Source organism: Lemur catta, chromosome 1, assembly GCF_020740605.2.
Source record: "Lemur catta isolate mLemCat1 chromosome 1, mLemCat1.pri, whole genome shotgun sequence".
NCBI classification, from domain to species: domain Eukaryota; kingdom Metazoa; phylum Chordata; class Mammalia; order Primates; family Lemuridae; genus Lemur; species Lemur catta.
The window spans coordinates 5025303-5050279 of record NC_059128.1 but is presented as its reverse complement, the minus strand read 5'-3'; the positions used below and the strand labels follow the sequence as shown (position 1 = coordinate 5050279).

General features: G+C 55.7%; 2 protein-coding genes and 1 non-coding gene across 4 annotated transcripts in view; 1 reads left to right on the top strand and 2 right to left on the bottom strand.

Moving 5' to 3' along the window:
* The first annotated feature begins 1258 nt into the window (after positions 1-1258).
* SLC25A47 (solute carrier family 25 member 47) lies at positions 1259-7289 on the top strand. The gene is made up of 6 exons (XM_045560666.1): positions 1259-1372; positions 3135-3178; positions 3492-3563; positions 4226-4408; positions 5640-5946; positions 6265-7289. The coding sequence occupies exons 1-6, from the start codon at positions 1345-1347 to the stop codon at positions 6543-6545; spliced, it is 915 nt and encodes a 304-aa protein (XP_045416622.1). The 5' UTR covers positions 1259-1344; the 3' UTR covers positions 6546-7289.
* Positions 7290-10410: 3121 nt separating this feature from the next.
* Positions 10411-24977, bottom strand: part of WARS1 (tryptophanyl-tRNA synthetase 1) — a 39422-nt gene continuing 24855 nt past the window's right edge. For both annotated transcript variants that reach the window (XM_045560655.1, XM_045560646.1), the window contains exons 7-11: positions 21306-21406; positions 19443-19555; positions 19042-19215; positions 13877-14017; positions 10411-11653 (exon numbers count right to left, since the gene is read on the bottom strand). In XM_045560655.1, coding sequence (XP_045416611.1) covers positions 11492-11653; positions 13877-14017; positions 19042-19215; positions 19443-19555; positions 21306-21406 — 691 coding nt within the window. In that variant the 3' untranslated portion in view covers positions 10411-11491. The remainder of the gene's footprint in view (positions 11654-13876; positions 14018-19041; positions 19216-19442; positions 19556-21305; positions 21407-24977) is intronic.
* LOC123631133 lies at positions 12236-12342 on the bottom strand. Its single transcript, XR_006733006.1, has one exon. It is a non-coding gene; the product is annotated as a U6 spliceosomal RNA (small nuclear RNA).

The window sequence follows — 24977 nt, the reverse complement described above, 5'->3', positions numbered from 1 at the left end:
CGAAGACTCTTGCCCCACTGCCCTGCCCGTAAGGACGCTCAGACAGGGCTGCCTGGAGCCCTCTGGCCATCCCACCACTTTCTGCTCCGCAGCTGTGTGGCCCTGGCACGTGCAAGGCCTTCCTGAATGTCAGCGTCCCCATGGTCACCTTACAGGGCTGCAGTGTAGTCACTCAGGGCGTGCACAAAGCTCCTGTGAGAGCCCATGGGGTGATGGCCACCAAGACATGGCTCACGGCACCAGGTCTGTCCCTGTGCTGGCCCCGATGTCACAGAGGGTGGGTTGCATGAGAGCATCAGGGGATCAGATCCAGCTCTCCTGCCTTCGTGGCTTCCGACAAGCCCCCTTTCTGGGCCTCAGTGGCTCCATCTGTAAAATGGGGACCACTGGTGCTGCCCTGCCTTCCTTCTGGGGCTGTGAGGAGGGTCCCAGGAGCCAGGGAGCACAGGGATAAACTGTGGAGTGGGGACCTGTGCGGCAGTGGGGGGACAGAGGGGAGGGGAGGGGAGGGTGTCACTGTTCTAACAATCATGGCACATGGCCAGCAGACAGCGGTGCCTCCTGGTGGACGGCGTCCCCTTCGGGAGAGCCCCGGCCAGCTTGGTTAGAGGCTCAGTCGGCAGCCCTGTCCCTGGTTCATGCTGGGCACGGGGGACTTAGTGGGGCAAACCTGGCTGTGGGACAACAGGGGACCAGGGCAGCGGGGGGTGGGGGCAGACATGGGTGCTCAGCCCAGGTGGGCTCGGGCCGGCCTCCCCTGCACTCAGTCCTCCCTGGCCCGTCACCCCCACTCCCTCCCTCCCTGCCACTGGAGCACAGCAAGGACAGGGACAGACTCTTGTTTGCCTGGTGCAGCCTCAGCTCAGAGTGTTTGTTGAGTGAATATGTGAGGGAGCTTTGAGGGCTCCCCAGGCAGGAGTCCTGAGCAAATCCAGGGCAGTCACCAGGCCCAGAGGACGCAGCGAAGGCCTGAGCTCGGGTGTGCAGGGGCCAGTGGCGGGGCACTGATCCTGCCCCCTGGCCTCTACCACCTCCAGTGGCCTCTCACAAACTTTCCAGATACCTGGTCCCCAGGGCACTGGGACAAGGGTCTCTGAGGGTTGGGGTGGGATGGAGTCCAGCTGTGTGGCACGTGGTTGTGGGCATCGACCTCCTGCCTCTCAGCAGGTTGAGTCCCTGCCTTTGGGCCACTGTCAACAAGCTGCGGCTTCCTGTCCCCTGCCCCCCACCGCAGGTATTTAAGGTCTGAGAGGAGCGGCAGGAGGTGTTGAGGCCACCCCAGTGGTGGCACCAGAGCACTCCAGGGTAGCAGACCCGGGGCCTTCCCTCCCAACCGCGTTGTTCATGGATTTTGTCGCTGGAGCTGTGGGAGGTAACAGACAGGGATGGTGGGTGTGCAGGGCACTGCGGCTCCGGGGTGCCAGGAGGGGCTGAGCAGGGGCGGTGCTCGGCCCGGGCCAGGGGACAGGGTTCCCGCAGCAGTGGGGTTTGCGGAGCTCCCTGGTGTGGGCCGTGGGAGCCGGGAGGAGAGAGCAGGCTCCTGGGAGACACAGGCTGGGTGCAGCGGCGACCCCGGCCTGGGAGGAGGAGCGGGTGGGCTACATGGCCTGGGGGCACGGGTAGGAGGCTGAGGGCAGGCTGGGGACGGGGCTGTGGTCCAGGAATGGGGGCCCCTCGGGTGGCCGATGGTCATTGCCATCTGGGCTGGGAGTCCTTCGCGTGGGAAAGGATGACTGAGCCACAGCCTGAGAGGCCCCGGGGGAGGGTGGAGAGTGAGGGGACACAGGCCTGGGTCCTGGAGATCCCCGGCCCGCCCACCGCTCTGGCTGTGTGTGTCTGGCTGGGTCTCCGGGAAAAGGGCTCTTTGCAAAAGACCCAGAGAGATAAGCGGCCCCTGGGGACACAGGCTCAGCGAGGCAGCCTCGGCCTTGCTCGTCTTGTGAAACAGCAGTGGGCAGCGTGGCTGCTTCTGGGAACAGCGCTGGGGGTGAGGGAGGAGCACGGCTCCAAGCCTGGGGAAGGACCAGGGCCCTGGCCCTGCCAGTGGGCTTCCTGAGGTCCTACTCTGTGCCAGCCCAGGCCAGCTGCTCCCGCGCCCGGTGTCCTTCCTCCAGAGCCCTCGGGAAGGCCTGGGTGGAAGGGCCCCTGCTCTGTGCCTGGCCCTGGGCCTTGTCCTCGAGGAACACTAGTTCTGGAGGTGGAGAGGGCATGGGTGGGACAGCAGCAAGGCCATCTCTGATCAACATGTTTCCAGGCACAGAGGTCAGGGAGGGCTCCAGGGTGGTGGTGACACTATGGTGGGGTTTTGAAGGGTGAGCTGGAGTCCAGTGAGGTGTGTGAGGGCACTTCTGCCCAAGCCACTCAGTCTTTCACTTATTCGCACCATTCTTTCCTTCATGAGTATGTATCGAGGCCAGGGACGCACAGTGAATAGGCCTCTGACTGCCTCAGGGTAGGGCACGGTCCCCCCGGGGACCTGCCTGTTCCTTCTCTGGCTGGCCCCTTGCACATTGAGGCCCTGATGTCAGGAAGGAGAAGGGAACAGGACGGTGGCACCCAGGTCCCCTGGCAGAAGGCGAAGGGCCCTGGTCCAAAGCCTGGCCTGGCGCCTGAGGCATCTGCAAGGTGTGGACTCTCGCCGCACTCTGCTCCCCACACATGGTGGCTCCAGGCGGCGCTGGCTCGTCACCAAGCTCCAGGGTGAGCCTGGGCTTCCCTCCTCCCCGCATATCTGAAATGTGCAGTTACCTCCGGCTGGTGGGCAAACCCTCACCGACTGCTGGCTCCGGGCTAGGGCCGGGCAAGGGTCAGACCAGAAGTTCTCCCTAAAAATGACACCAGTGAGGAGGCCGAGGAATGTCCTTGGCATGAGGCAATGAGGACAGGGCACCACTGGGCCAAGACTCAGGGCGGGACAATGGCTAGCGAACCTGGCGGATCACCTGGAGGCTGCTACTCACCTGCAACGTGGGGGTTGCTCCCAGCATGGGTGGGCTGGTGCAGACCAGACGGCTGGGGGTCTGCTCTCGGCGGGGGACCAGTTGGGGCTCAGCCTCCGCCATCTCCCGTAGAGTGGGCTCACACTGCTTGGGCCCTGTCTCCCGCTGTCCTCACGGGCTCTCCTTTCCTTCCAGGTGTCTGCGGTGTCGCTGTGGGCTACCCCCTGGACACGGTGAAGGTGCGGCAATGGCCAGGCACCCTCAGTGTGTCCTGCACCCCCATCCATGGCCAGAAGACTTTCTAGAATGCTAATCAGACCCAGCCCCCTCCTGCTCAAACACCTTCAATGGCTCCCCATGGGCCCTGGGACAACTTCAGTCTCTATCAATCCCAGGCCTCTGGTTTCTCATCTTAAATGGGGCTCATTGTCCCCACTCTGCTGATAGAACAGCACGGCCGTGACAAGCAAGGGTGACTCTGCCCTTCCCCAGGGCCTGCTACCATGCCCTAGGCCTGGAGCCACCCCGTCCTGAAGCCCACTTCTCCCCTAGGTCAGGATCCAGACGGAGCCAAAGTACACGGGCATCTGGCACTGTGTCCGGGACACATATCGCCAAGAGCGGGTAGGCCTGGGGCCAGGGGTTGGGCAGGGGGCCAGGGAGGGGGACGTGGGGACCTTGGGCACCAGCCCTGCCCCTGACCAGCCAGCGGGTGATGCCTCAGCTCTCACCTTCCAAATGGGAACAACTGTGCCGACCTCAAGGGCTCTCCCAGTGTGGACGAGGGGCTCAGAACCAGGTTCCTGACCCCAGCAGAGGGTCTAGAGGCGGCCCTTGAAGGTTGGGGAAGGGACCCATGTGTTGCATTTCTGTCCCCTCCAGGGCAGGCATCCCCTGAAGGCAGTGCTGGGTGGAGTCATCAGGGGTCTGAGTCCTGCTCAGACCCCGTCCAGGGAAAGGACTTGGGGACACTTACCAAAGTGAACCTGGGGTTCGGTGCAGGCCAGGAGTTAGCCCACGAAAAGCAGCAATGATAGAACATGTTCGTTCTCTGTCATCATCATCATCAGCTGCCCCCAGTCAGGCCTGGCCCCACCCCAGCCTCACAAGTGGAGTATTAGGAGCCTAAGTGACAGCTGAGGAGACAAGGCCCTGAGGCCGTGACTTGCTGGAACTCTCTCGGCGAGGGCGGCAGAGCCGTGAACCTCAGCTGCCCGGCCGGAGCCGGCTCCCTTGGCGGCCCCACTCCTGCCTGGCCCCGGGCCTGACTCGCGCCTGTCTGCCAGGTGTGGGGCTTCTACAGGGGCCTCTCGCTGCCCGTGTGCACCGTGTCCCTGGTTTCGTCTGTGTCTTTCGGCACCTACCGCCACTGCCTGGCACACATCTGCCGCTTCCGGTACGGCAGCGCCGAGGCCAAGCCCGCCAAGGCCGACATCACGCTCTCAGGATGCGCCTCTGGCCTCGTCCGCGTAAGTGAGGGCGGCGGGGCCAGGGAAGGCCTCGGAGAGACTAAGGTGGGGACACCGGGGCTCCGTGAGGGCAGACTGGAGGCCACACATGGAGCCGGGGGGGGGGGGCGGTGGGTGTGGAGCCAGTGTCCTGCCCAGGCTCAGCAGCGCACGGATGAGGGGTCTCAGCTGTCCAGGGGGTGGGGGGTGGGCTGAGCAAAGGGACTCTCCTGCCAGGGTCTGGGGACCCAGAGAGACAGAAAGCCACCTAGCAGCCAGCACACGGAGCTGAGATTCCGGGACACAGTCGGCCGCTGCCACAGACACTTGGCGTTCACCCCCCCCCCGTGCCGGGCCGGCCGTTGGTTGAGCCCTGGGGAGGCCAAGGCAGCCTCGGTCCCTGCCTCGTGAAGCTCACGCTCCAGCAGGGAGCCAGACTTAAACTCACCCAGAACCACCGGGAGCTGCCACAGGGCCGAGAGGGAAACCGAGGAAGGTGTCAACCACGTGCGGGCAGCACAGAGGCTGAAGGCCTCCTGAAGACCGGGAGAACCGGTCCAGAGAACCAGGCTCGACTCCTGGCTCTTGTTTTCTTTTTTGAGACAGAGTCTCACTCTGTTGCCTGGGCTGGAGTGCCGTGGCGTCAGCCTAGCTCACAGCAACCTCAAACTCCTGGGCTCAAGCAATCCTGCCTCAGCCTCCCGAGTAGCTGGGACTACAGGCATGCGCCACCATGCCCGGCTAATTTTTTCTATATATTTTTAGTTGTCCAGCTAATTTCTTTCTATTTTTAGTAGAGACGGGGTCTTGCTCTTGCTCAGGCTGGTCTCAAACTCCTGACCTCGAGTGATCCACCTGCCTCGGCCTCCCAGAGTGCTAGGATTACAGGCGTGAGCCACCGCGCCCGGCCTCAACTCCTGGTTCTGACTCTCGTTAGTTGAGTGACCATGGGCCAGCATGGGAGCCTCTCTGAGCTTCTGTCTCTTCATCTGTAAGAGGCACAATGAGAATTAAGTGAAGTCATGAGTATAAACCCCCAGCACACACACCCGTAAAATGGCAGCTAATATTAGTGATATGACCATATTACTGATAATTATGGTATTAAATACATTCTCAAACCCGAGTCACAGACGTTCACTTAGCTCCCTGACATCTCTGTGGGCAACATGAGGCCAACAGGAGGCCGGGGCCGGGGTATGTGGGCAGAGTTGCAGGAGTCACCCCATCCCTGCCTCCTCCTCCACGCCAGGTGTTCCTGACGTCACCCACTGAGGTGGCTAAGGTGCGCCTGCAGACGCAGACGCAGCGGCGGCCCTCGGCCTCGGGGCCCTCTGCTGCGCCCCCGCTGTGCCCTGCGCCTCCTGCTGCATGTCCGGTGCCCACGTACCGCGGGCCGCTGCACTGCCTGGCCACGGTGGCCCGTGAGGAGGGGCTGCGCGGCCTCTACAAAGGCAGCTCGGCCCTGATGTTCCGGGATGGCCACTCCTTCGCCACCTACTTCCTCTCCTATGCCATCCTCTGCGAGTGGCTCACCCCCACTGGCCACAGCCAGCCAGGTGAGTGGGGCCGCGGCCTGGGTGGGCAGGGGCCCAGCCCAGCGGGAAGAGGAGGGGGAGGCGAGGTCGTGCGGCATGTTGGTGCCCGGGTGGGGACTTGAACCCAGGGCTCCTGCCTCCCAGGGTAGGAGCCTCAGTTCCCTCAGCACCACGGGTCAGGACAGACCCGCTCTGTCTCAGTCACTGTGTGGCCTTGGACAGGTCACAGCCCCCTCTCCCAGCTCTCAGTTTCTCCACTTGCAAAACGAGGATGGGCCGGCAGAGTGAGCACAGGGTGCCCAGTGGGCTCCCAGCCAAGGCACTGTGGTCTCTCTGCAGATGTCCTGGGTGTGCTGGTGGCCGGAGGCTGTGCAGGGGCCCTGGCCTGGGCTGTGGCCACCCCCATGGACGTGATCAAGTCGCGCCTGCAGGCGGACGGGCAGGGCCAGCAGCGCTACCGGGGCCTCCTGCACTGTGTGGTGACCAGTGTGCGGGAAGAGGGGCTGCGGGTCCTTTTCAAAGGGCTGGCGCTCAACTGCTGCCGTGCCTTCCCTGTCAACATGGTGGTCTTTGTCACCTATGAGGCTGTGCTGAGGCTCACCCGGGACCTGCTCACATAGCTCGTCCCGATACCCAGCAGCCAACCTGCCAGCAGCTGCCAGAGGTCGTAGCAGCTGGAGGAGGCAAAGGGGAGTGTTGCTGGGGTCGGGCTCTCACAGGGCCACCAACCAGGACTGCTGGGAGCCTCCCTGTGCCGGTCAGCCAAGGCCTGAGCTTGGCCTGCCCAGCCACTGACCACAAGAAGGTCCAGGGGCTGATCTGCCTTCACCGCAGGGTGGCCTTAGGGTCACACGAGCCAGGGAGAAGCAGGCCTCTGTTACTCGCGAGTCATGTGCAGTCGGTCGTCATTTGGTCAGTTGTCCGTTCCGGCTTCCCTATGGCCTCTGTCCTGATCCACGCCTTCGGAACAGCCCTCCATTGGCCCAGCCACCCTCCACCCTGTCCCATCTTCCTGCCCCCACTGCCATTTCTCCCACGCTCTTCACACACTGTCCCCTCAGAGGTAGGCGCCGCTGCTCTCCGCACCAGCCTGGGGCTGCGGTGAGCCCGAGCCGGGCTGGCACCATGTGTGGCTCCAGGCCCGGCTTGTTCTCTGCACCAGGCTACGCCGAGGGGACACTGCCAGGACAGCCGTGCCACCTGGGCTTTGGCTCTGGCAGGGGCCTGGGGTCACGGTCCTTGCCCGGGAATGTAGTGCACCCTCGCTGCTCGCAGCCTCGCTCTGCCTGCAGATGCCGCACCTGCCCGTGAAGACCCCAAAGGCCCCTTCCGAGCTGTTGTCAATAAAAGGTTTCTGAGGCGGCTCAGTGGTGTTGCTCCTGCTCTGTGGGCTGCTGACCCCTTCCCTGCCTCCAGCGCAGCCCCGGACCCCCAGAGCCCTGCCTGCCTGTCCCGGCGGTGTGGGGCCTGGCCTGTGGCTCTGAGCCCTGCCACAGGGGTCTGTTCAGCATGACACCTGCTCTCAACATCCGTCCCAAACCCACCGTTTCCTGAGTGAAACCTGGTTCCAGCCAGTTCCTCCCAGCTGCCCTGGCTGAGAGCCGCCCCTCCAGAGGGGGTGGAGGTAGGAGGGTACCAGGCACCTTACCCGGGTTATCCAAGCAGCCTGACGCCAGCAAACAACTCAGGGAGGGAGAGGGGCTCGCCCGAGGCCACACAGCTGGGAGGGGCAGGTGGGACTTGCACCTGTGCCTCTGTGGCCCAAGGACAGGGGCCATGGGGGCCAGGGCTGGCAGGCCCAGCATGAACCCCCCGAGGCTCTACCACAGCAGCCCCTGGCGACGCTGGTGCACGCCTGCCTGGAGTACATGCACACGCAGACCCCAGCCCTGACTGAGTCCCTGCACCGGGGGCCCCCCAGTGTCCTGCCGAACCAAACCCTCTATTCCCAGGGTGAGGGCTGCCCTCCCTGCCCTGCCTGGCTGACTGCCCCTCTCAGGCCTCACCTCCTCTAGGAAGCCCTACTGCCTCACCACCAGGCTTTCAGGTGTCTCCTGCTCTGTTCCCATGGGGACCTGGTTGGTTGTCTGTCACTCATCTGCCCCCAAGCCCACCCCCGAGCCTGTGAGCTGCCCAAGGACAGTCTGTAGCGCCTGGGCTTGGTGCCTAGCAGGTGCTGACCGGTGTGGAATGAACGAACGGGTGGATGGATGAATGGAGTCCTGCAGCAGATTCCTGGAAGTGCATCCAGCTTAGAGAGTGAAAGATGCTGAGACGCTCTGGCCAAGTGCTGGGAAAAGGGCACCAGCTAACGAAAGGTTCCAGGAATTCCTCAGACCCTGCCCCCGTGGCCACTTTTGTGGAAACCACAGTTGTCTCTGCCTGCGAAGGAGGGTAACTGGCAGCACTCCTGGCTCCGAGGGTCCCAGTCTGGGAGGGTGTATTGGCTCCTTCTGAGTAGCTGGCTCACTGGGCTGTCACTGGGGAGGTGGCTGTGCAGGAAGGACCCTGTACGTATTCTCCCTACCACCTATTTGTGGCAAGGACCAGCTCCCTCTTTAAAAATAGATAAGTGAGGCAGGGTAATCCTAGCACTTTGGGAGGCTCAGGCAAGAGGATCGCTTGGGGCCAAGAGTTCAGGAGTTCAAGACCAGCTTGGGCATTGGCGAGACACCCTCTCTGAAGAAAAAAAAAATTCACCGGGCGTGGTGGCGCACGCCTACAGTCCCAGCTTCTCGGGAGGCTGAGGCAAGAGGATCCCTTGAGCCCAGGAGTTTGAGGCTGAGGCTGCAGTGAGCTATGATGATGCCACTGCACTCCAGTGCCGCCGGTGACAGTGCGAGGCCCTGTCTCAAAAAAAAAAAAAAAAAAAAGGGAAGGGAAGAATCCGGGAGAAGGAGCTTACCTAGAATCACACAATCTGGCAACAGCAGGGTCCTCCTGTTACGTGGGGCTGCCTTAACAAAGTCAAGGTTGTGCTTAAAATTACAAATGGGAGCTAAAAGGCGGCCCCCAGGCTCCCACAGCACAGAAGGACCAGAGTCGCGGGCCTCGGGAAGGGCCGGGGGGAGCTGTCTGCTGCTGCCGCGTGGGCTGGAGGCTGGAGACCAGAGGCAGGGCTGTTTCCTGTTCCACACTCACCCCTACCTGTCCCACCGCTCGCCCCCACTGCTGTTTTGTGGGCTCTGCACACGCTGTCCCCCATGGGCAGGTTCAGCTGCTCCTCCCACAGGCTGGGGGCTGCGTGGCAGGGAGGCCAAGCTGGGCCGGCACCACGTGGCTGGCAAGTGGGCGCCACCAGCTGGAGTGAAGGCTGCTCCCCTGGCACTGCCCGCACCACAGAGGCCAAACACCTGCTGGGCCACTGCACCTGTCCCTCCTAATCCAGACGAGCTCTTTCTCAGGAAACTTCAAGAAACCACTGATTTTGAGCACAATGTGGAGGCGGCACAGGAGCCCTGCGGCTCTCCTCTGTCCTGACCAGGCGCCCGACCGCTGCCCCAGGGTGCTCCCCCAGGCCCCACACACCAGGGGGGGAAAGGGAGGCCCCGCGAGGTTAAGTGACTTGGCCAAGGCCACATAGCTGGGGAGGGAGGGGCTGTGTGGTGTGTTCCTCGCTGCCCAGGGCCCCGCCCAAGCCCTGCCAATAGATGCTCTGGCTGGTCTGTCACTGGCAGCAGCAGCTCTCCCACCCTGGGGACCTCGCACGTCGGCCCTTACCTTATCCACATACTTGCACCTGTGGCTTGGGCACAAGGGAGCCACACAAAGTCCCATTAGTTGCCAGGGCAACCTGGCTCATGAGCTGCACCATCCGGCAGGCAGGGGCTGGGGCCTGGGAGGCCCAGGCGGAATGGAGGCTGGGAAGAGGAGGCCCGGGTGAGGTCACGCCGCACACTGGCACTCAGGTGGAGACTGGAACTCAGGGCTCCAGCCTCGCAGAGTGGGAACCTCAGTTCCATCGATTGTAAAACAATCCCCGTGTGTGTGGAGACAGGAACACCAAGAGTCAGGACAGATCCACTCTGTCACAAAGTCACAAGGTCACATGTGGCTTTGGACAAGTCATGTTCCCCTATCCCAAGCCTTAGTTTCCCCACTTGTAAAACGAGGATGGGCGGGTAGAGTGAGCCCTGGGCCGCACAGGAACGGGGCCTGGCCCCCAGTCACTACACAGCACTGCCTGAGCACCCCGTGGCTGGCCCCCTGTTCCACAAATGAGGACATCATCTGTCCACCTTCACCAGGCTGCTGGAAACAGCAAGTGAGGTGCGAGAGGCCGTGGGTGGGTGCTGTTGGGGCCACTTCCCAGCAGCAGCAACTGCAGCCCGGGCTGACTCCTGGGAGCCTGCATTTCAGCGCTGCGTGGTTTCCAAGATGGTGCGTTTTCACTGCCAGATGTGACCCCAGCAGACTTAAGGCCATTCACCGAGGGGCCTCTGCCCCCTCCTCAGACCTCCCAGACAGAGCACAGCCATGCGGGCAGGCAGGAGCAAAGGAAGTTTATTTACTCCAACGGGCAAAGCCGTCAAGAGGAGGCCCAGACATGTCAACCAAGGGCTTTCCCTGAGATGTGGCTTTGCTTTTCCAAGCCTGCCTGTGGTTTGTGAGTCCAGGCAGCCCGCCCACAGACACCCGAGGCGGCCTCAAGGGCTTACGCCGTGCTTTTCTGGCTACGTCCACTGCCCGGGACACGGCCAGACATGGCCAGGGCACTGCTCTGCTGACTTCTGCTCCAGTCAGTGTCAAAGCAAAGGACACAGTCTCTCCTCAGCATCTAACACAGTCAGGGGTAAAACCACCTCTGGTTTCTGCAGGATGGAGTGTTGAGGATTATTTGGTGGGCAAAAAATTAGTATGCTAAAGGAAATAGCATGATTTCTGGAGTGGAATACATGCATGGTCTGGAGTTTAGTAAGTAAACTGAAAAGTGTCACCCACAAGTCTCAATTTAATAAAAACTGCCCAATTCTGTCCAATATTCGATGGTAAAAGTAGCTTTTAAAGCTGGGTGGTTTCTTAGTTAAATGTTTAGCAAAGCTCTTAGTTATTGATTTTTTTTTTGGCATGAGCTGAAATATGTCTTGTGCTCACTAAACTTCCCTATATCATTTTTTTAAAACACATTTTAGCTTTACAATAATGACATTTTGATTCCATATATGCATACATACAATACATAGTTTTCCGTGGCATAGATTTTAAGAGTACAGTTGGAAGCCTGGGATGTTTTCAAATGGACAGTCCTAAGTGGGTCACAGCCGGTTGGCCAGGGGACTTCCAGGCATGGGCTCCACTCCCGGGCTTGCTTTGTGGGAGAAGACTCCAGCTGGATTCTTGATCTGACCATGCAAGGTTAGCCAGCACCCCATCGCCCCACAGTGTCTTGCCCACAAGAGACAGAAGTGATGAAAGTCACAGGAAGAAACAGTATTGAGAATACTCAGGGGGGTTGGAGACATCAGGCCCAGTAATTACCATGTGACAGAAGTCTATAGGTAGCGGTGCTTGGATTGGGCTGGGATTACTGATACATCACATCTCTTTATATGCATAGACTTTAGCGTTACTGAAAGTCGAAGGACAGCTTCCGGGGAGTCATGAACTCTTTCACTATCTCGTCTGTGACCTCCTTGCGCCGGGCCTGGTGCTCGGCGATCAAGGGCTGCAGAACCTCAATGAGCGTCTTCTTGAGCTCGCCGGTGAGCATGGCTCCACTGGTGTAATCCTGCGGAGGGGACAGAAAGGGTGAGAGATGGCCGCTCCCTCCCACCTCTGGGCACCAGCTCAGTCCGCAGTACCTTATCTTTTGTTTTTGTGACAATAACCCGTACCTTACACTCTTCATAAAATGACTAGAAACCTGGCTCTGATTAGCAGCTAATGCTTGCCCTTGGGGAGCCCATCCCCGCCCCACCCATGCTGCGAGCACACCAAACAAACCATCATCCTGTCAGCCTTATTGGCTTCTATAAAATCTCTGATTTTTTTCCCCTGATTGTAACAAATGCTCATCAAACAAACTTAATGAAGTACCCAAACCACAAACAATCAGCAAGGTAAAGAAAGAATCACCCTCATTTCCAATACTCAGAGGTTGATGAGCAGTTAACATTTCACATTTTCTTTTAGATTTTCTTCCCTGTGTGTTTTATTTAAACATAGTTGATCTCTCACAGCATTTCAATTTGGTATCCGTTACTCACTGTCGTAGGCATATTTTCCTATGTCATTAAAACTCAAAATAGTTAACGCCTGCACAGTAATCCATCTCATAACAATTCTTTTGTTTTTTAGATTTAAGCTGCATTAAAATACGGAACGCTTCATGAATTTGCGTGTCATCCTTGCGCAGGGGCCACGCTCCTCTTCTCTGTATCGTTCCGATTGTAGCATACGTGCTGCCGAAGCGAGCACCAGTAACAATTCTTATTTAATGTTTCCTCTGTTGTACCGAGTCTGTTTTGAACTTTTTGCTATTATCATTTTGAACATCTTTACGTGGAAAGCTTTTTCTTCTCTCGTCTTTTTTTTTTCTTTTTTTGAGACAGAATCTTGCTCTGTTGCCTGGGCTAGAGTGCCATGGCATCGGTCTAGCTCACAGCAACCTCAAACTCCTGGGCTCAAGCGATCCTTCTGCCTCAGCCTCCCGAGTAGCTGGGACTACAGGCATGGGCCACCATGCCCGGCTAATTTTTTTCTATATATATTTTTAGCTGTCCAGATCATTTCTTTCTACTTTTAGTAGAGACGGGGGTCTCACTCTTGCTCAGGCTGGTCTCGAACTCCTGACCTCGAGCAATCCTCCTGCCTCGGCCTCCCAGAGTGGTAAGATTATAGGCGTGAGCCACTGCACCCGGCCTCAAACAATCCTTCTGCCTCAGCCTCCAATGTAGCTGGGACTACAGGGATGTGCCACCATGCCCAGCTAATTTTTTCTATATATTTTTAGTTGTCCAGCTAATTTCTTTCTATTTTTAGTAGAGACAGGGTCTCGCTCTTGCTCAGGGTGGTCTTGAACTCTCAACCTCAAACGATCCTCCCCCCTTGGCCTTCCAGAGTGCTAGGATTACAGGCATGAGCCACAGTGCCCGGCCTTTTTTTTTTTTTTGAGACCAGGTCTTACTCTGTCACCCAGGCTCAAGTGCAGTGGCCTCATCATAGCTCACTGCAACCTCAAACTCCTGGGCTCAAGTGATTCTCCCATGTCAGCCTCCTGAGTGGCTGGGACTACGAAAGGTACACACCACCACGCCCGGCTAATTTTCTACTTTTTTATACAGACTAGGGTCTTGCTCCTGCTCAGGCTGGTCTGGAACTCCTGGTCTCAAGTGATCCTCTGGCCTCTCCGAAAGTGCTAGGATGATAGGCATGAGCCACCACACCCACCAAAAGCTTTTGCTTATTCAGGATTATTTCCTTGGAAAAAATTCCAAGAATTGGAATACCTGAGGCAAAGGCTATGAACATGTTTTGGGCTCTTTGCACTCATGGCCAAACTGCTCACTGAGGCTGCGCCAGCAAATGCTCCAGTCATGTGGGTGTGACCTGCAGCATCTGGTTTGCGATCATTGAAAACACGGTCAACAGCAACACAAAAACCCCTGCTTATTCCATAGGTAAATTGTTCTAACTTTGAAGGTGTTAACTTACATTTCTCTGATGACTAGTAAGATGAAATCTTTTTGTGTGGCTACTAAATAAATAGAAATTTGTATTTTCTCTTTTGTGATTTGTTCATGAGGTTTTTCGGCATATGATTAAAAAACATGAGTGACCCTACTCAGTTTTCATCTCGTTTCAGTTGAGCACCTGTTCCTAAGGCCCAGACACTGAGGAAGCTCCAGGCACCCTGTTAGTGCCCAGCCTGGGGGCCTCCAGGCCCCGTGTGTGAGTGGGGGGCGGGGTGTCAGAGGCTGGGGCTGCCCAGGCCCTCAGGGCTCCATCTCACCTTCCTGATCTGCTCAAGCTTGTCGTCATCCTCGAGGAAGAAGGTCAGGTACATGAAAGATACGTCCACATCACAGTTGCCCCCAAACTGCCTGTGCTCCTCGATGGTGTCTCTCCCTCCAGAAAACGCATGCTTATTGACCTGCGCCAGAAGAGGACACAGAAACGCTCGTCAGTCCTGCCTGTCCTGCGCCTGGAAACTGGCCGGGAGTCCAGGTGGGGAAGTCAGGTCAGTGAGTGCTGCCACATTCTGAACCAGAGGCAGGAGGAGGCCCACAGCCGGCAAGAAGGCCCCACACGGTTCCTTCCTGCAGAGAACGGAGGGGTGGGGAGGAGAAATGGGCTTTGAAGCCCCCTCTCTTCAGAGACACATGAGAATGGAGTCGGGAAGACCAAAGCACTAACTGGGCTGAAATTCTGGGGCAATGTCCTAAGTATTCTCCGATGATGAGCTTCAAAATAGGATGAGTAAAATTCGTGTTCAGAGTAAAGGATGGCCAGGAAGGGTACCTGCTCCTTGGGACCGGGGTGCTGGATTGACAGGGTACACAAAAGCAGGACCCAACCCCAGCTGGACTTCTGCCTTCTCCACTGTGGATATGAGAACAAGGAGACACAGGATGAGGCTAATGAGGGAAGCAAAACCCGCGAGGAGTGAGGCATCGGGCAGGGCCTGCGGGCAGGCCTCCACTGACAAACAGGCAAACTTTTGGGAGCCAAAGAAAAACTCAGAAACTAACAAAATGGTTTTAGGAATCACGGAAGATAAACTTGATAATCCTGGAGTAATTAGGGTCAAGAGGTGGGGAAAATAAAAGCCAGGAAGGACAGACAAAATCCCTTCACCATTCTTTCAATGAGTATTTGAGAAACCTACTATGTACAAATGTCATACTAAATTCTTTTTTTTAAATGGTAAAAAAGGGTGGGAAGAGTCAATAAATTCCAAGTTGCTACGTTTAGTAAGTCTCTCCAGAAGAATTCCAGAGCAGATTACTAACTGGATGATTTGGGATCATCTAGAAGCAGCAGATGGGTGTTAGGGGCAAAGGTCACTGTGAACAAGTGAGGGCTGAAGGAGCCCGTTTCCTTTTTGGAGGGGTGTTGCCAAGAGGCTACTCTGGGAAAGTACAAGTTGCTCAAGAGGCCCGGGCAGGGCCTTGCACAAGGGGAGTTGGCACAACGTGGCCGGCTGGTGGGTGCGTCAGGGAAGCTAAAAGAATAACGGGAACAAACGAAAGTTCGCCTTCTCTTTACGCAAACCATGAAAACTACAGAAAATACCAAATCAACAGGAAGAAGAAAAAATCAACTAGTACTGGACTCTCCTAGGGTGGAAGTGCCTGGTGGAGTCACTGGTTGTGTGGCAGCCCCAACACCCCCCGCCCCCTGCTGGGCCTTGGAAAAGAAGCTCCAATGTCAGGAAGAAAGTCTAGAAACAGTCTCCCAGGCTCCAAGGGCAGTTCCCAGCCCTTTATCGGAGAGAACAAGGAAACTCACGTCTGCTGCATGTTTTTCAGGATGCACAGGCACTGCTCAGTACCCGCACATTATCCCTCCCTGGGTGAAGCCCCTTGTCCTACGGTGGGTACCCAGCAGGTGTGCCATACGGGGGCGCTGTTAGGATTACTACAAACATTTTATCCCCAGCAACCCAAAGACCTCTGTTACTGCTTTATCTGCCTTACAGGTGAGGAAAACCAGACCCAGAGTGTCGAGAACCTGCTGCATGTGACAGGGAGTGTTGGGCCTGGGCTGATTCTTCCTAGAACCCCTGGCTTCCGGATGGTGCTGAAGAACTGTGAGTGGCTTAGGTCTGCCACATCTGGCCAGTCCTTAGTAATGCTGGGGGAATAGCGTGTCAGGCCTGACTTAGGAAAGTGGGTTTGGGATGAGGTGGAGAACAGTCCTGGTGGCAGGGCCCAGAATGCTGCCACCAGGATCTAAGATGATAGACGCGGGTGAACACTGTGTCTCTGTGTGACAGGAAACAATGCCAAGCAGAAGCCTGGGCTGAGGAGCAGAGCCCTGATTCAACCACCAAGCTCTTAGAGCCAGTGAGCTGCGGCTGCTGACCTGGAGCCCAAGGCCTGCTGTGGGAACTCACGGCTAGGTGGCCAGGCTGGCAACATCTGTCATGGATATCTGTCCTTGTCCTGTAGAAGAGATTCCTCATTCATTCATGCATTCATTTATTTTTAATTTTGAGACAGAGTCTCACTCTGTTGCCCTGGCTAGAGTGTGTGGTGTGATCATAACTCACTGCAACCTCCAACTCCTGGACTCAAGCAATTCTCCTGCCTCAGCTTCCTGAGTGGCTGGGACCACAGGCGCACCACCATGCCCGGCTAATTTCTCTATTTTTTGTAGAGATGGGGTCTCACTCTTGCTTAGGCTGGTCTCGAACTCCCAGCCTTAAGCGATCCTCCCTTGTTGGCCTCCCAAATGTGGGGTTACAGGTAAGCCACTGCACCTGGCCGTAAGATCCTACTTAAGAGGGCTGCCTGTGAAAGGTGCTGGCTGACTCTGTGGGCTCTGGCAGGGTCCCGTGACAGCCCAGGAGGGCCATGTTTCTGCTCATACAGTACTACACTGTCCAGCTGTTCACCGAACTCAAACCTTACATTAGGGTGGCACACCGCACTTCACACTTTTCACAGGTGATCTCAGGGAAGACCCACGGCAGTCTGTGAAGCCAGAACGACTGCTCCCACGTCACAGGGACACCTGGAGAGCAGTGGCCTGTGGTACAATGTGAAATATGTTTGGTCTTTGCTGCTGACACAGAGCTCCCAAATCTCTTGTAATAGTGAGAAGGGTGATAGGAGCACATTTTGTTATAATACCTGGCTCCTAGAAAATTTCTTGAGTGATAGGAACATCTTTTTAGTCTTTTGATCACACCCGAGATTATGCGAATGAGGTGGCCTAGGGTGGGCCCCCAGAAGGCCTCAGGATGGGGTCAGTCACCAGAAAGACCGAGTGATTAGAGGATTTGGGGGTCAGAACTTTCAGCCCCACCCACCAGTTCCTGGGAAAGGCAAGAGGAACAGGCGGCTGGAGACTGAGCTCAGTAAAAACTCTTGGACGAAGAGATTTACTGAGCTTTGGGGGAGAGTGATGTGCCCAGAGATGGCACGATGCCCTGTGCTGCACCCATGCCCTGCCCTACCCATCTCTTCATCTGGCTGCTCATCTGTGTCCCTTATAATAGCCACGATAATAAACCAATGAATGTGTTTCTGTGAGTGCTGTGAGCCTAGAAAATTAATCAGACCCAAAGAGAGGATCATGGGAACCCTGGTTTGTAGCCTGCCGGTGAGAAGAACAGGTGGCCTGGACTGTTAATGGGCATGTGAAGTAGGGGCAGTCTGCTGGGACTGAGCCTTCAGCTTGTGGGATCTGACACTACCTCCAGGTAGACAGCATTAGAGTTCAGTTGAATTATAGGATACCCAGTTGGTGTCCACTGGAGAATTGCTTGGTATGGGGAAAAATTCTGATACACCTGGTCACACAAGTGTTCCATGTAGAGATAAGAGGGGAAAGAACGGATTGCCCTGTTATCTTAGAACCCACACAACAGGGGCTCTGCAGTCCAGGGGCACCCAGGTTCCCATCCTGGCCCTATTGCTTCCCAGCTGTGTGGACGTAAGAAGGCTGCCGGACCTCTGAGCCTGCTAGGGAGGCTGTTAGGATTCAGCTGGACCACACGGCGTGCACGTGGCAGGTGCTCACACAGCACAGCTGGCTGCATCACTGCACTGCTTCTGCTATTTTTGGGAGGAGGCTTGAGCACATACCCTCCCTCTCTTCCAGCAAGGAGACTCTGATTCTGGAGCTGTGGTTGGGCAGAGGATCTAGAACGAGGGCCGGGCCTGGCCTCATCCTTCCCTATGGGCTGCTGGTGGGCCTGGTGACCCTTTGTCTGCCTGTGTGGTTCCTAGCTCCTGTTCACTGCTCACCCAGCCCTCCAGGTCTTTGCTGGTCTCTAAGTGGATGAAAAATGCTCCAGAGTCATATGCAATTATTTCAGAACAACTTCTCAAAAGCAAAAACAAAACAACTTCTCAAAAACAAAACAGGTGACTTCTCTCTGGCCTTTCCCTCCCCTTCCCCTGCACTCCGTGCTCTGGAAGTTTCACCTAGAAGTGAAAGGGAAAGAAAAAGTCCCAATTACACCAGCTTCCAGCTGAGGGGGAGAGCTGGAGGAGGAGGTCATTTTCTAAAGGAAGGTTTTGATATGAAGGTTTTCCCCATTGTTAACCAGAACCTGCTTGGGACTTTCCAGAAGGGTTAGGGGCCTGGTAGTGATTCAGACGGTTGCATTACACGCCTAACATGCAGTTCCCATCACTCCTCTGCAATCACTCAGCCCGCAGACATATGCTTGTTTCCAAGGGAATGACTTTGCGTAATAGTGAAGGGATTACATGTATACTGGCAGTTCAGAACTTACCAATAGTCTGGGGCCCTGAAAAATAAGGAAGCTCAAACTAAGTTCTATCTCTAGTTTCTCTGGTAACTTGACAAATATTTGCCGAGTGCCTGCTGCATGCAGCACTCCCAGGGCTGGCAGGACCGCCCTGTTGAAGGACATTTCCCAATTCTGTGTCCCTCAGTGAGAATGTCTGTGGGAGAAAATCAGCCCCTGAGCCCCGCTTAGCAACGGTGCTCCTTTCTGGGGCGAGACAGCTGGTCCGGTGGGTGATCCCCTCTGCGCCGCACTTCTCTATCTTTGAAGGAGCAGCACTGCCAGCTCCCAGAGAGAATTAAGAAGAGAAAACATAACTAAGGCACCTGGCCCAGCACCTGGGACACAGACTGCTCAGAAACACATGAAAATCTTTTCTACGTTTAATAATATCCACGCTGATTATAACGTCAAGCAAACTGCCTTGACTTTGCTTCTAGAACAGAGTGTTAGTAAGAAAGGCAGGAAAAAAATTCAGAATTTTACCTAGATGAAGGGACACAAACAAAACAAATGCACCTGGTGTCTGGAACAGGGACAGGCTGCCTGCAGGAATGCAGGGCACACAGCTGGCAGCCCTGGAATTCAGCGTTGCTATGACAGCTGACGCCCAAAGCACTGAGCAAGTGGGGGGGTGTCCCCAGGCGTGTTTCTGCTCTCATTGGTCACGCTTTGCCCAGGGCACTGCTCACCTTGGTCTTGATCTGCTTGGCGGTGTCGATGAGGAAGATGGAGGAGTTGGGGTCACTGGCACTCATTTTGGTCTGGGCGCCCTGTAGGGCGGGGAAGAAGGTCGAGTGCAGCAGGGCTGGTTTAGGATAGCTGATCCTGGGGGCGACGTCCCTAGTCATTCTAAAGTAAGGGTCCTGTGGGGAGAGAGGGGTCTGATGAGGGCAGCTGGTCAAATGGCCGGCTTCTGGCCAACCAGCAGCCCCCAGAGGATCTTCACAGAAGACACTCAAGCTTCCACGCAGTTTCCAGAAACCGCCTCCCTCTTTCCCTAATATCGTTCAACGGCTCCTCGCCCCACTGAAGAGCATGAGGAACCTGCTGCCAGCACCCCAGACTCCCAGACCCGGTTCTGCCTGCTGACCTGGTCAATGGCACATGGGATAAGGCACTGGATGTCCGTCCTGTCTCCGAAGATCTGTGGGAATGAGCTGCTGAAGGAGGGAGCAGCTTGGATGGCAGGAAAACTGATCTTCCCTGAAAGCAAGAAAAGAACATTTTACACATGAGACCAATCCCTTTTCTGGTTAACTAATAAAGGTACGAACAAAAATAGGTTTTCTCCCCATTATAAAATAGTCAATAAAGAAAACCTCAAAAATGCAGAAAAGTAGAAAGAAGAAAAAAACTATAGTCCCAATTAATGTCCTTTTATCCATTTTTGTTATATTTTACTCGATGCATTTCAGTTGTGATAGTACTATATTTAGTATTTCCCTTGCCTTTTCACTTTGTAGCGTTTCCCCACCTTGTTATTAGATATAGTCCATTCTGTTAATGTATCACATTACTTCACCATTCTCTAATTATTGGGCATTTAGGTTGTTCTCTATCTTTAATTATCATAAATTATGATGAATACTTTGGCATATAAAGCAGTTTCCAGTATTTTGGGTGTTGCTGATGTAATCACTGCCCATTTCAGAACGAGACGCCCCATTTCTCTGGGTAGACTAAGAGGGCGGCCGCCATTGCTGCCAGCACCATCGTTAAAAGCACAAAGCAGTGGCGGCCACTCCCCAGGTAAAGTGCCAGGCTCTGCCTGCGGCCTTTCCCGAGCTCAGCTCCTCCTCACAGCTCTGTGGAGGGGGCCCAGCGTTTACAAAGTGTGCACATTTGGGCTCAGATTGCCCACGTGGCCGGCCAAGGCCTGTACATAGCAAGAAAGTGGCTGAGGCAGGATTCACACGTGGGTCTCTGGGAAGCAAAGTGTGTGCAGCTCTTCATCAAGTACTGCTGCCTCGCTCATCACAGCCTGCCCTGTGGTAGCGTCCTACCAGGTGCCAGGATTCCAAGGATAAAAATCCCTTTCAAAAGCCACAGGGTTTATGTCCCAATTGTCAGGAATGAGTCTGACTGAAACATCAAAGAAAAGGGTTTTGCTTCTGTGAAAAGTCTCCCAATAAGTGCTCTCTGTGGCGTTTCTCTCCATACTCATCCTTGCAAGGCCCTCGCTGACAGGCCCCTGGAATGTGCCCCCTGAAAGCAGGGCAAACTCTCCCCTCAGAGAGTCCCAGAGGCGTATCTTGGGGAGCCGTCTTGGCTGGCAGCTTCACTGAAGGCCGGCTAGGCCTGGGGCCGCGCACAGGAAGTGAAGCGGAGGCGGGGGCCCAAGGCCCAGCCACAGGTCTCCAGGAGACAAAAGCCCACAAGGCCAATGCACCTGGAAGACATGGACACCCATGGGGAGGGCATAAATGTGTGCACACAGGGGTAAACTGTGCACACCAGCTGGAGGCAGACCACGGGGGGAGAGGGAGGGAGGGCCAGGAAGGGCTCCAGAGGCCTCCAGTTAAGCCCTTCATTTTATAGGTGGGGAAACCGAGGCCCAGGAAGACAAAGACTTGCAGGCTCCCTTGCGAGTGAGGGGCAGACCCAGCTGTCCTGTATCATCCCTGGGCTCCACCCACGGCTGCTCCACACTCATGGGTCCCACTAGAGATGTAGCAACTCCAAAGTTGTCCTTATATTTTTCTTTCTTCTAAACCTTAAAACAGATGATTGAGGACAGACTTGTATCCTGAAGTACAGCTTCACACAGCTCAGAAAAGTGGCTCAATGGACTTTGTTCCAGGGAAAACCCACGTCTGGGGGGTCCTATTTTAAGAGACAATTGCAAATGCTAACATCTCAGAGATACTTTAACCCAGGTGTTTGTCTCCTCCTGAACTCAGCTCCTGTTTTGGCAGGAGTGGGGTGGGGTCCACAGGCAGCAGCAGCCCCTTACCGATGCAGTCACTGTCGGTGAAGCCGAAAATGCCTTTCACTTGGTTGAAGGTAACGTGCTTCTGAATCTTCACCACGTTCTTGTAGAAGCCTGGGCTCGCCCTGCAAAGACAACTAGAATCAAACCCCAAACTGGAAGTGGCCTTCCACGGAGGGCAAAGTCACAGCAGTTAAAATTGGATGTCAACAAGGTGTAGCACGGGCCAGACACTGGGCCACAGATGCAGCCTGGGGACCATATTGTGGTCAAGAAGGTGTGAGTACCAAGAAGGTGTGAAGAAGCCACCTGTAGGCAAAGATACCTGCAGCAGGCAAAGCAGACACACCTTTACCTGTGGAGCTGACTGGGAAAGGTGGAAATCAGTGTGAAACCAATGTGAAACAGACGTGCAAATGAGGCCAGAACACAACCAGATTCAGAGACCAGTGGCTCGCACAAAATAGTTAAACTCTGCCAGAGTCAACAGTTCAGTGTGCTGGAGAGCTCCAGCTTGGAGCCTCGGGAATTTTTCTGTTGAGACATACCGTGTCGTGGGAGACTATCTGCCTATTGCTGCATGAGTATATGACAGAAACCGATGGGCCCCAGGAGGAGGAGGAGGGTCTGTCTTGGGGCAGCTTGTCCTCCCAGCATCTGGCCCCCGCTCCCCCTCCACTGTGGGGCAGTCCTGCTGTTTGCCCAGGACTGACCCCATCCCTAGCAACAAGGCTAGTCCACAAGGCTGATTCAAGCAACCTGACTCTCTCTTCTGGATGAGGAGGGGTGTGGATGCATGGCCTGGATCTTGGCAGCCATTCTGCTACCAGAGGGAATTGGGCTGAAGATGAAGCAAACAGAGAGGGGGCAGAACCCAGTGGCTTCTTACATTGTACCTTCTGACTACTACGTTCAGCAGCTTTTTCTCTAGGCTCTACCCTGTGCTGGCTGCTGTAAGAACAGAAAGCAAAAAGCGGGAAGGTAGTGTTTCCTGTGTTTGCCTTGTGTGGCGGGAGCGCACTAGGTGCTGGATACACGTTAACACACCCGATCCCTTCAAGTAGCAGCATCACCTCCACTGCACAGATAAAGGCTGAGCTCAGAGAAGTGAAGGGTCATAGTTACAGCCTTGGTGAATATAGGAGCTGGGATCTGAGCCTAGGCCCACCTGCCCCAAAGCCTGTGCTTTCCTCACATCTCACTGCTTTTGAAGAGTTTAGACTTTTGGGACAGGATGGAGAACTACTGAAGGTCTTTGGGCAGTGGAGAGAGGGGTGTCCAGAGGGCAGGGGCACTGGCTGCCTGGGCCGGGGCCAGTGGGAGGCCGGGAGGCTGCAGAGGCAAAGGCCACCGCACTGAGGTCTGCTCCAGGTTGAGCAGAGCCAGTACGGGAGGAAACGTGGCTTTCACTTAGCAGACAGCTACGTTTCAGGCGCTGGGGGCACCGGGCAGGGCAGGAACTGTGTAGTGAGGAGAAGGGACACATCAGGAGCATCCCAGCACCTGTCATCCACAGGCACAATAAAAACACCCAAGAGCAGGAGCACAACAACCACCTGGAAAGACGTGCACTTTGTCTTCCTGCTGAGACAGGAGCCAGGGCAGGTAGAACGGCCTCCAAGGGAATAGCAGCAGGACAGACAACGCTCACAGCAAGGACAAGCGGCTGTCTGCCACTGGGGAGGGGCTGTAGCAAAGACTCCGCGCATCCTAGAGCTTGGCAACAGGAATGCCAGTCACCTGGGGTCACCTTGCACAATGGGGCACTGAGCCCCAATGAGGAAAGAAAGTCTAAAGTATCCCCAAACTGTGACAGGACTCCAGCTCCGCCGTGTTTGAACAGTATTTCTGAGTCAGAGCACCTTGACAGCATTACTTGCCGTCTGCTGCGGCGAGTGGAGATGCTGTGCTATGAGCACGAAGGGGCCTCCCCTCAGGGATATCTGACCCTGGGCACAGCTGGGACAGACCCACCACACGACAGTGCCATGTCAGTGCCCACACATGGAGGCTTCTCACTGGTGACAGTGAACGCACCCGAATGTTTCCCACAAACGGGTGACTGACCAGGTGCCCCCAGCGAGCATCTTCCCTTCACACTCAGACAGAGTTTAAAGTTGGAGGAGACGCCAGCCCGCAACATTCACTGAGCGCTCCCCAGGGGCCAGGCACTGCTCGGAGCTCTCATGTGCAGTAACTCAGCAAGTCCTCAGAAACCCTACAGCACAGGCACTCTCACCTCCTGAGCTTCCTTTATCCTCTGCCCCTCCCTCTGTCCTCATAACACTTGCCACCGCAGATGGTCACCACAGGAGTCACCATCACCTGGCTGATTGTTCATTGACTCTTCCCGTCAGAAGACAACCTCAGGACAGTTGTTGGGGTAACGGGTTTTTGTTCCCTGCTGTGTCCCCAGCACCAGCCTGGCATATAGTAGATGCTCAATACATATCTGTATAACAATGAGCACAGCTGGGCAGGCAGGGAGTTCTTCCTGTGCCCATGCCACACAAGGGGTGGCCGTGAGGGTCTGAGCCCAGGCGGGTACTGGCAACCTCTGCTATGCTGCCTCTCGCCAGCACTCAGCTCCCCTCACAGGAAAACGGGGGCTCAGAGATTTAAGGACATGCCTAAGGGAACAAGACCAAGTGGGGCAGTGCTGGGTCTGGACTCCTACAGTTGTCAGACTCCCAGCCCAGTGCCTTGGCATCCCCCACTGCCCCTGGCAGGAAAGCCTCTCCGGGCCCACACGCAGGGGCCAGAAACATGCAGGGGTACCCACAGTGACTTCTGTCCTTGTGGAGGCCTCACTACTTCCCTCCTACACAAAGAGAGGGTGATGGCTGGCTTTATTGTCCCAAAAACAAGGAAGGAGATTTATTAAGCCAAATATATAGATTTTGAGTTAAATTCAGGAAAGAAAAAGTGGTTGGGCACAGTGGCTCACGCCTATAAAGCTAGCAGTTTGGGAGGCCAAGGTGGGAGGATCGCTTGAGGCCAGGAATACAAGATCAGCCTGAGCACAAGCGAGATTCATCTCTCCAAAAAAACAGAAAAAGTAGCCTGGTGCAGTGGCATGTGCCTGTATTCCCAACTGCTCAGGAGGCCGAGGCAGGAGGATCGCTTGAGCTCAGACCTCCCAAAATGCTAGGATTACAGGCATGAACCACTACGCCCAGCCAGAAATTCTTAAGTAAAGTTCAAAAACAGGATTTAACCTTTAAAACATCTCTCCTAACTTTAGGTTCAACATAAAATAGGCCAGGAGCATTGGCTCATGCCTGTAATCCCAGTGCTTTGGGAGGTTGAGATGGGAGGAGAGGATTGTTTGAGCCCAGGAATTTGAGACCCTAGGAGTTCAAGACCAACCTGGGCAACATAGTGAGACTCTGTCTCTAACAAATAAAACTAAATAAACATAAAATGCTTTTCTAAGGAAATATATCACAGATCCTCTTGGTTGACATATTGTCTCTTTACTCCATGTTGGTAAAGAAACATGCATCCACCCACTAAATCATATTCATAGACTTATAGATATTTGTTCCTATCTCGCCACCAATGTGTAAGTTCAGTGAGGCAGGAACTTGGCTTTGCTCCTGCTGTCTGCAGGCCCAGGAGGGTTCCTACCACAGAGAGTACAAATACAGGAACTGTGTGTTTTATCCATTTAGTCGGTGGGGAGCGTCACATTGC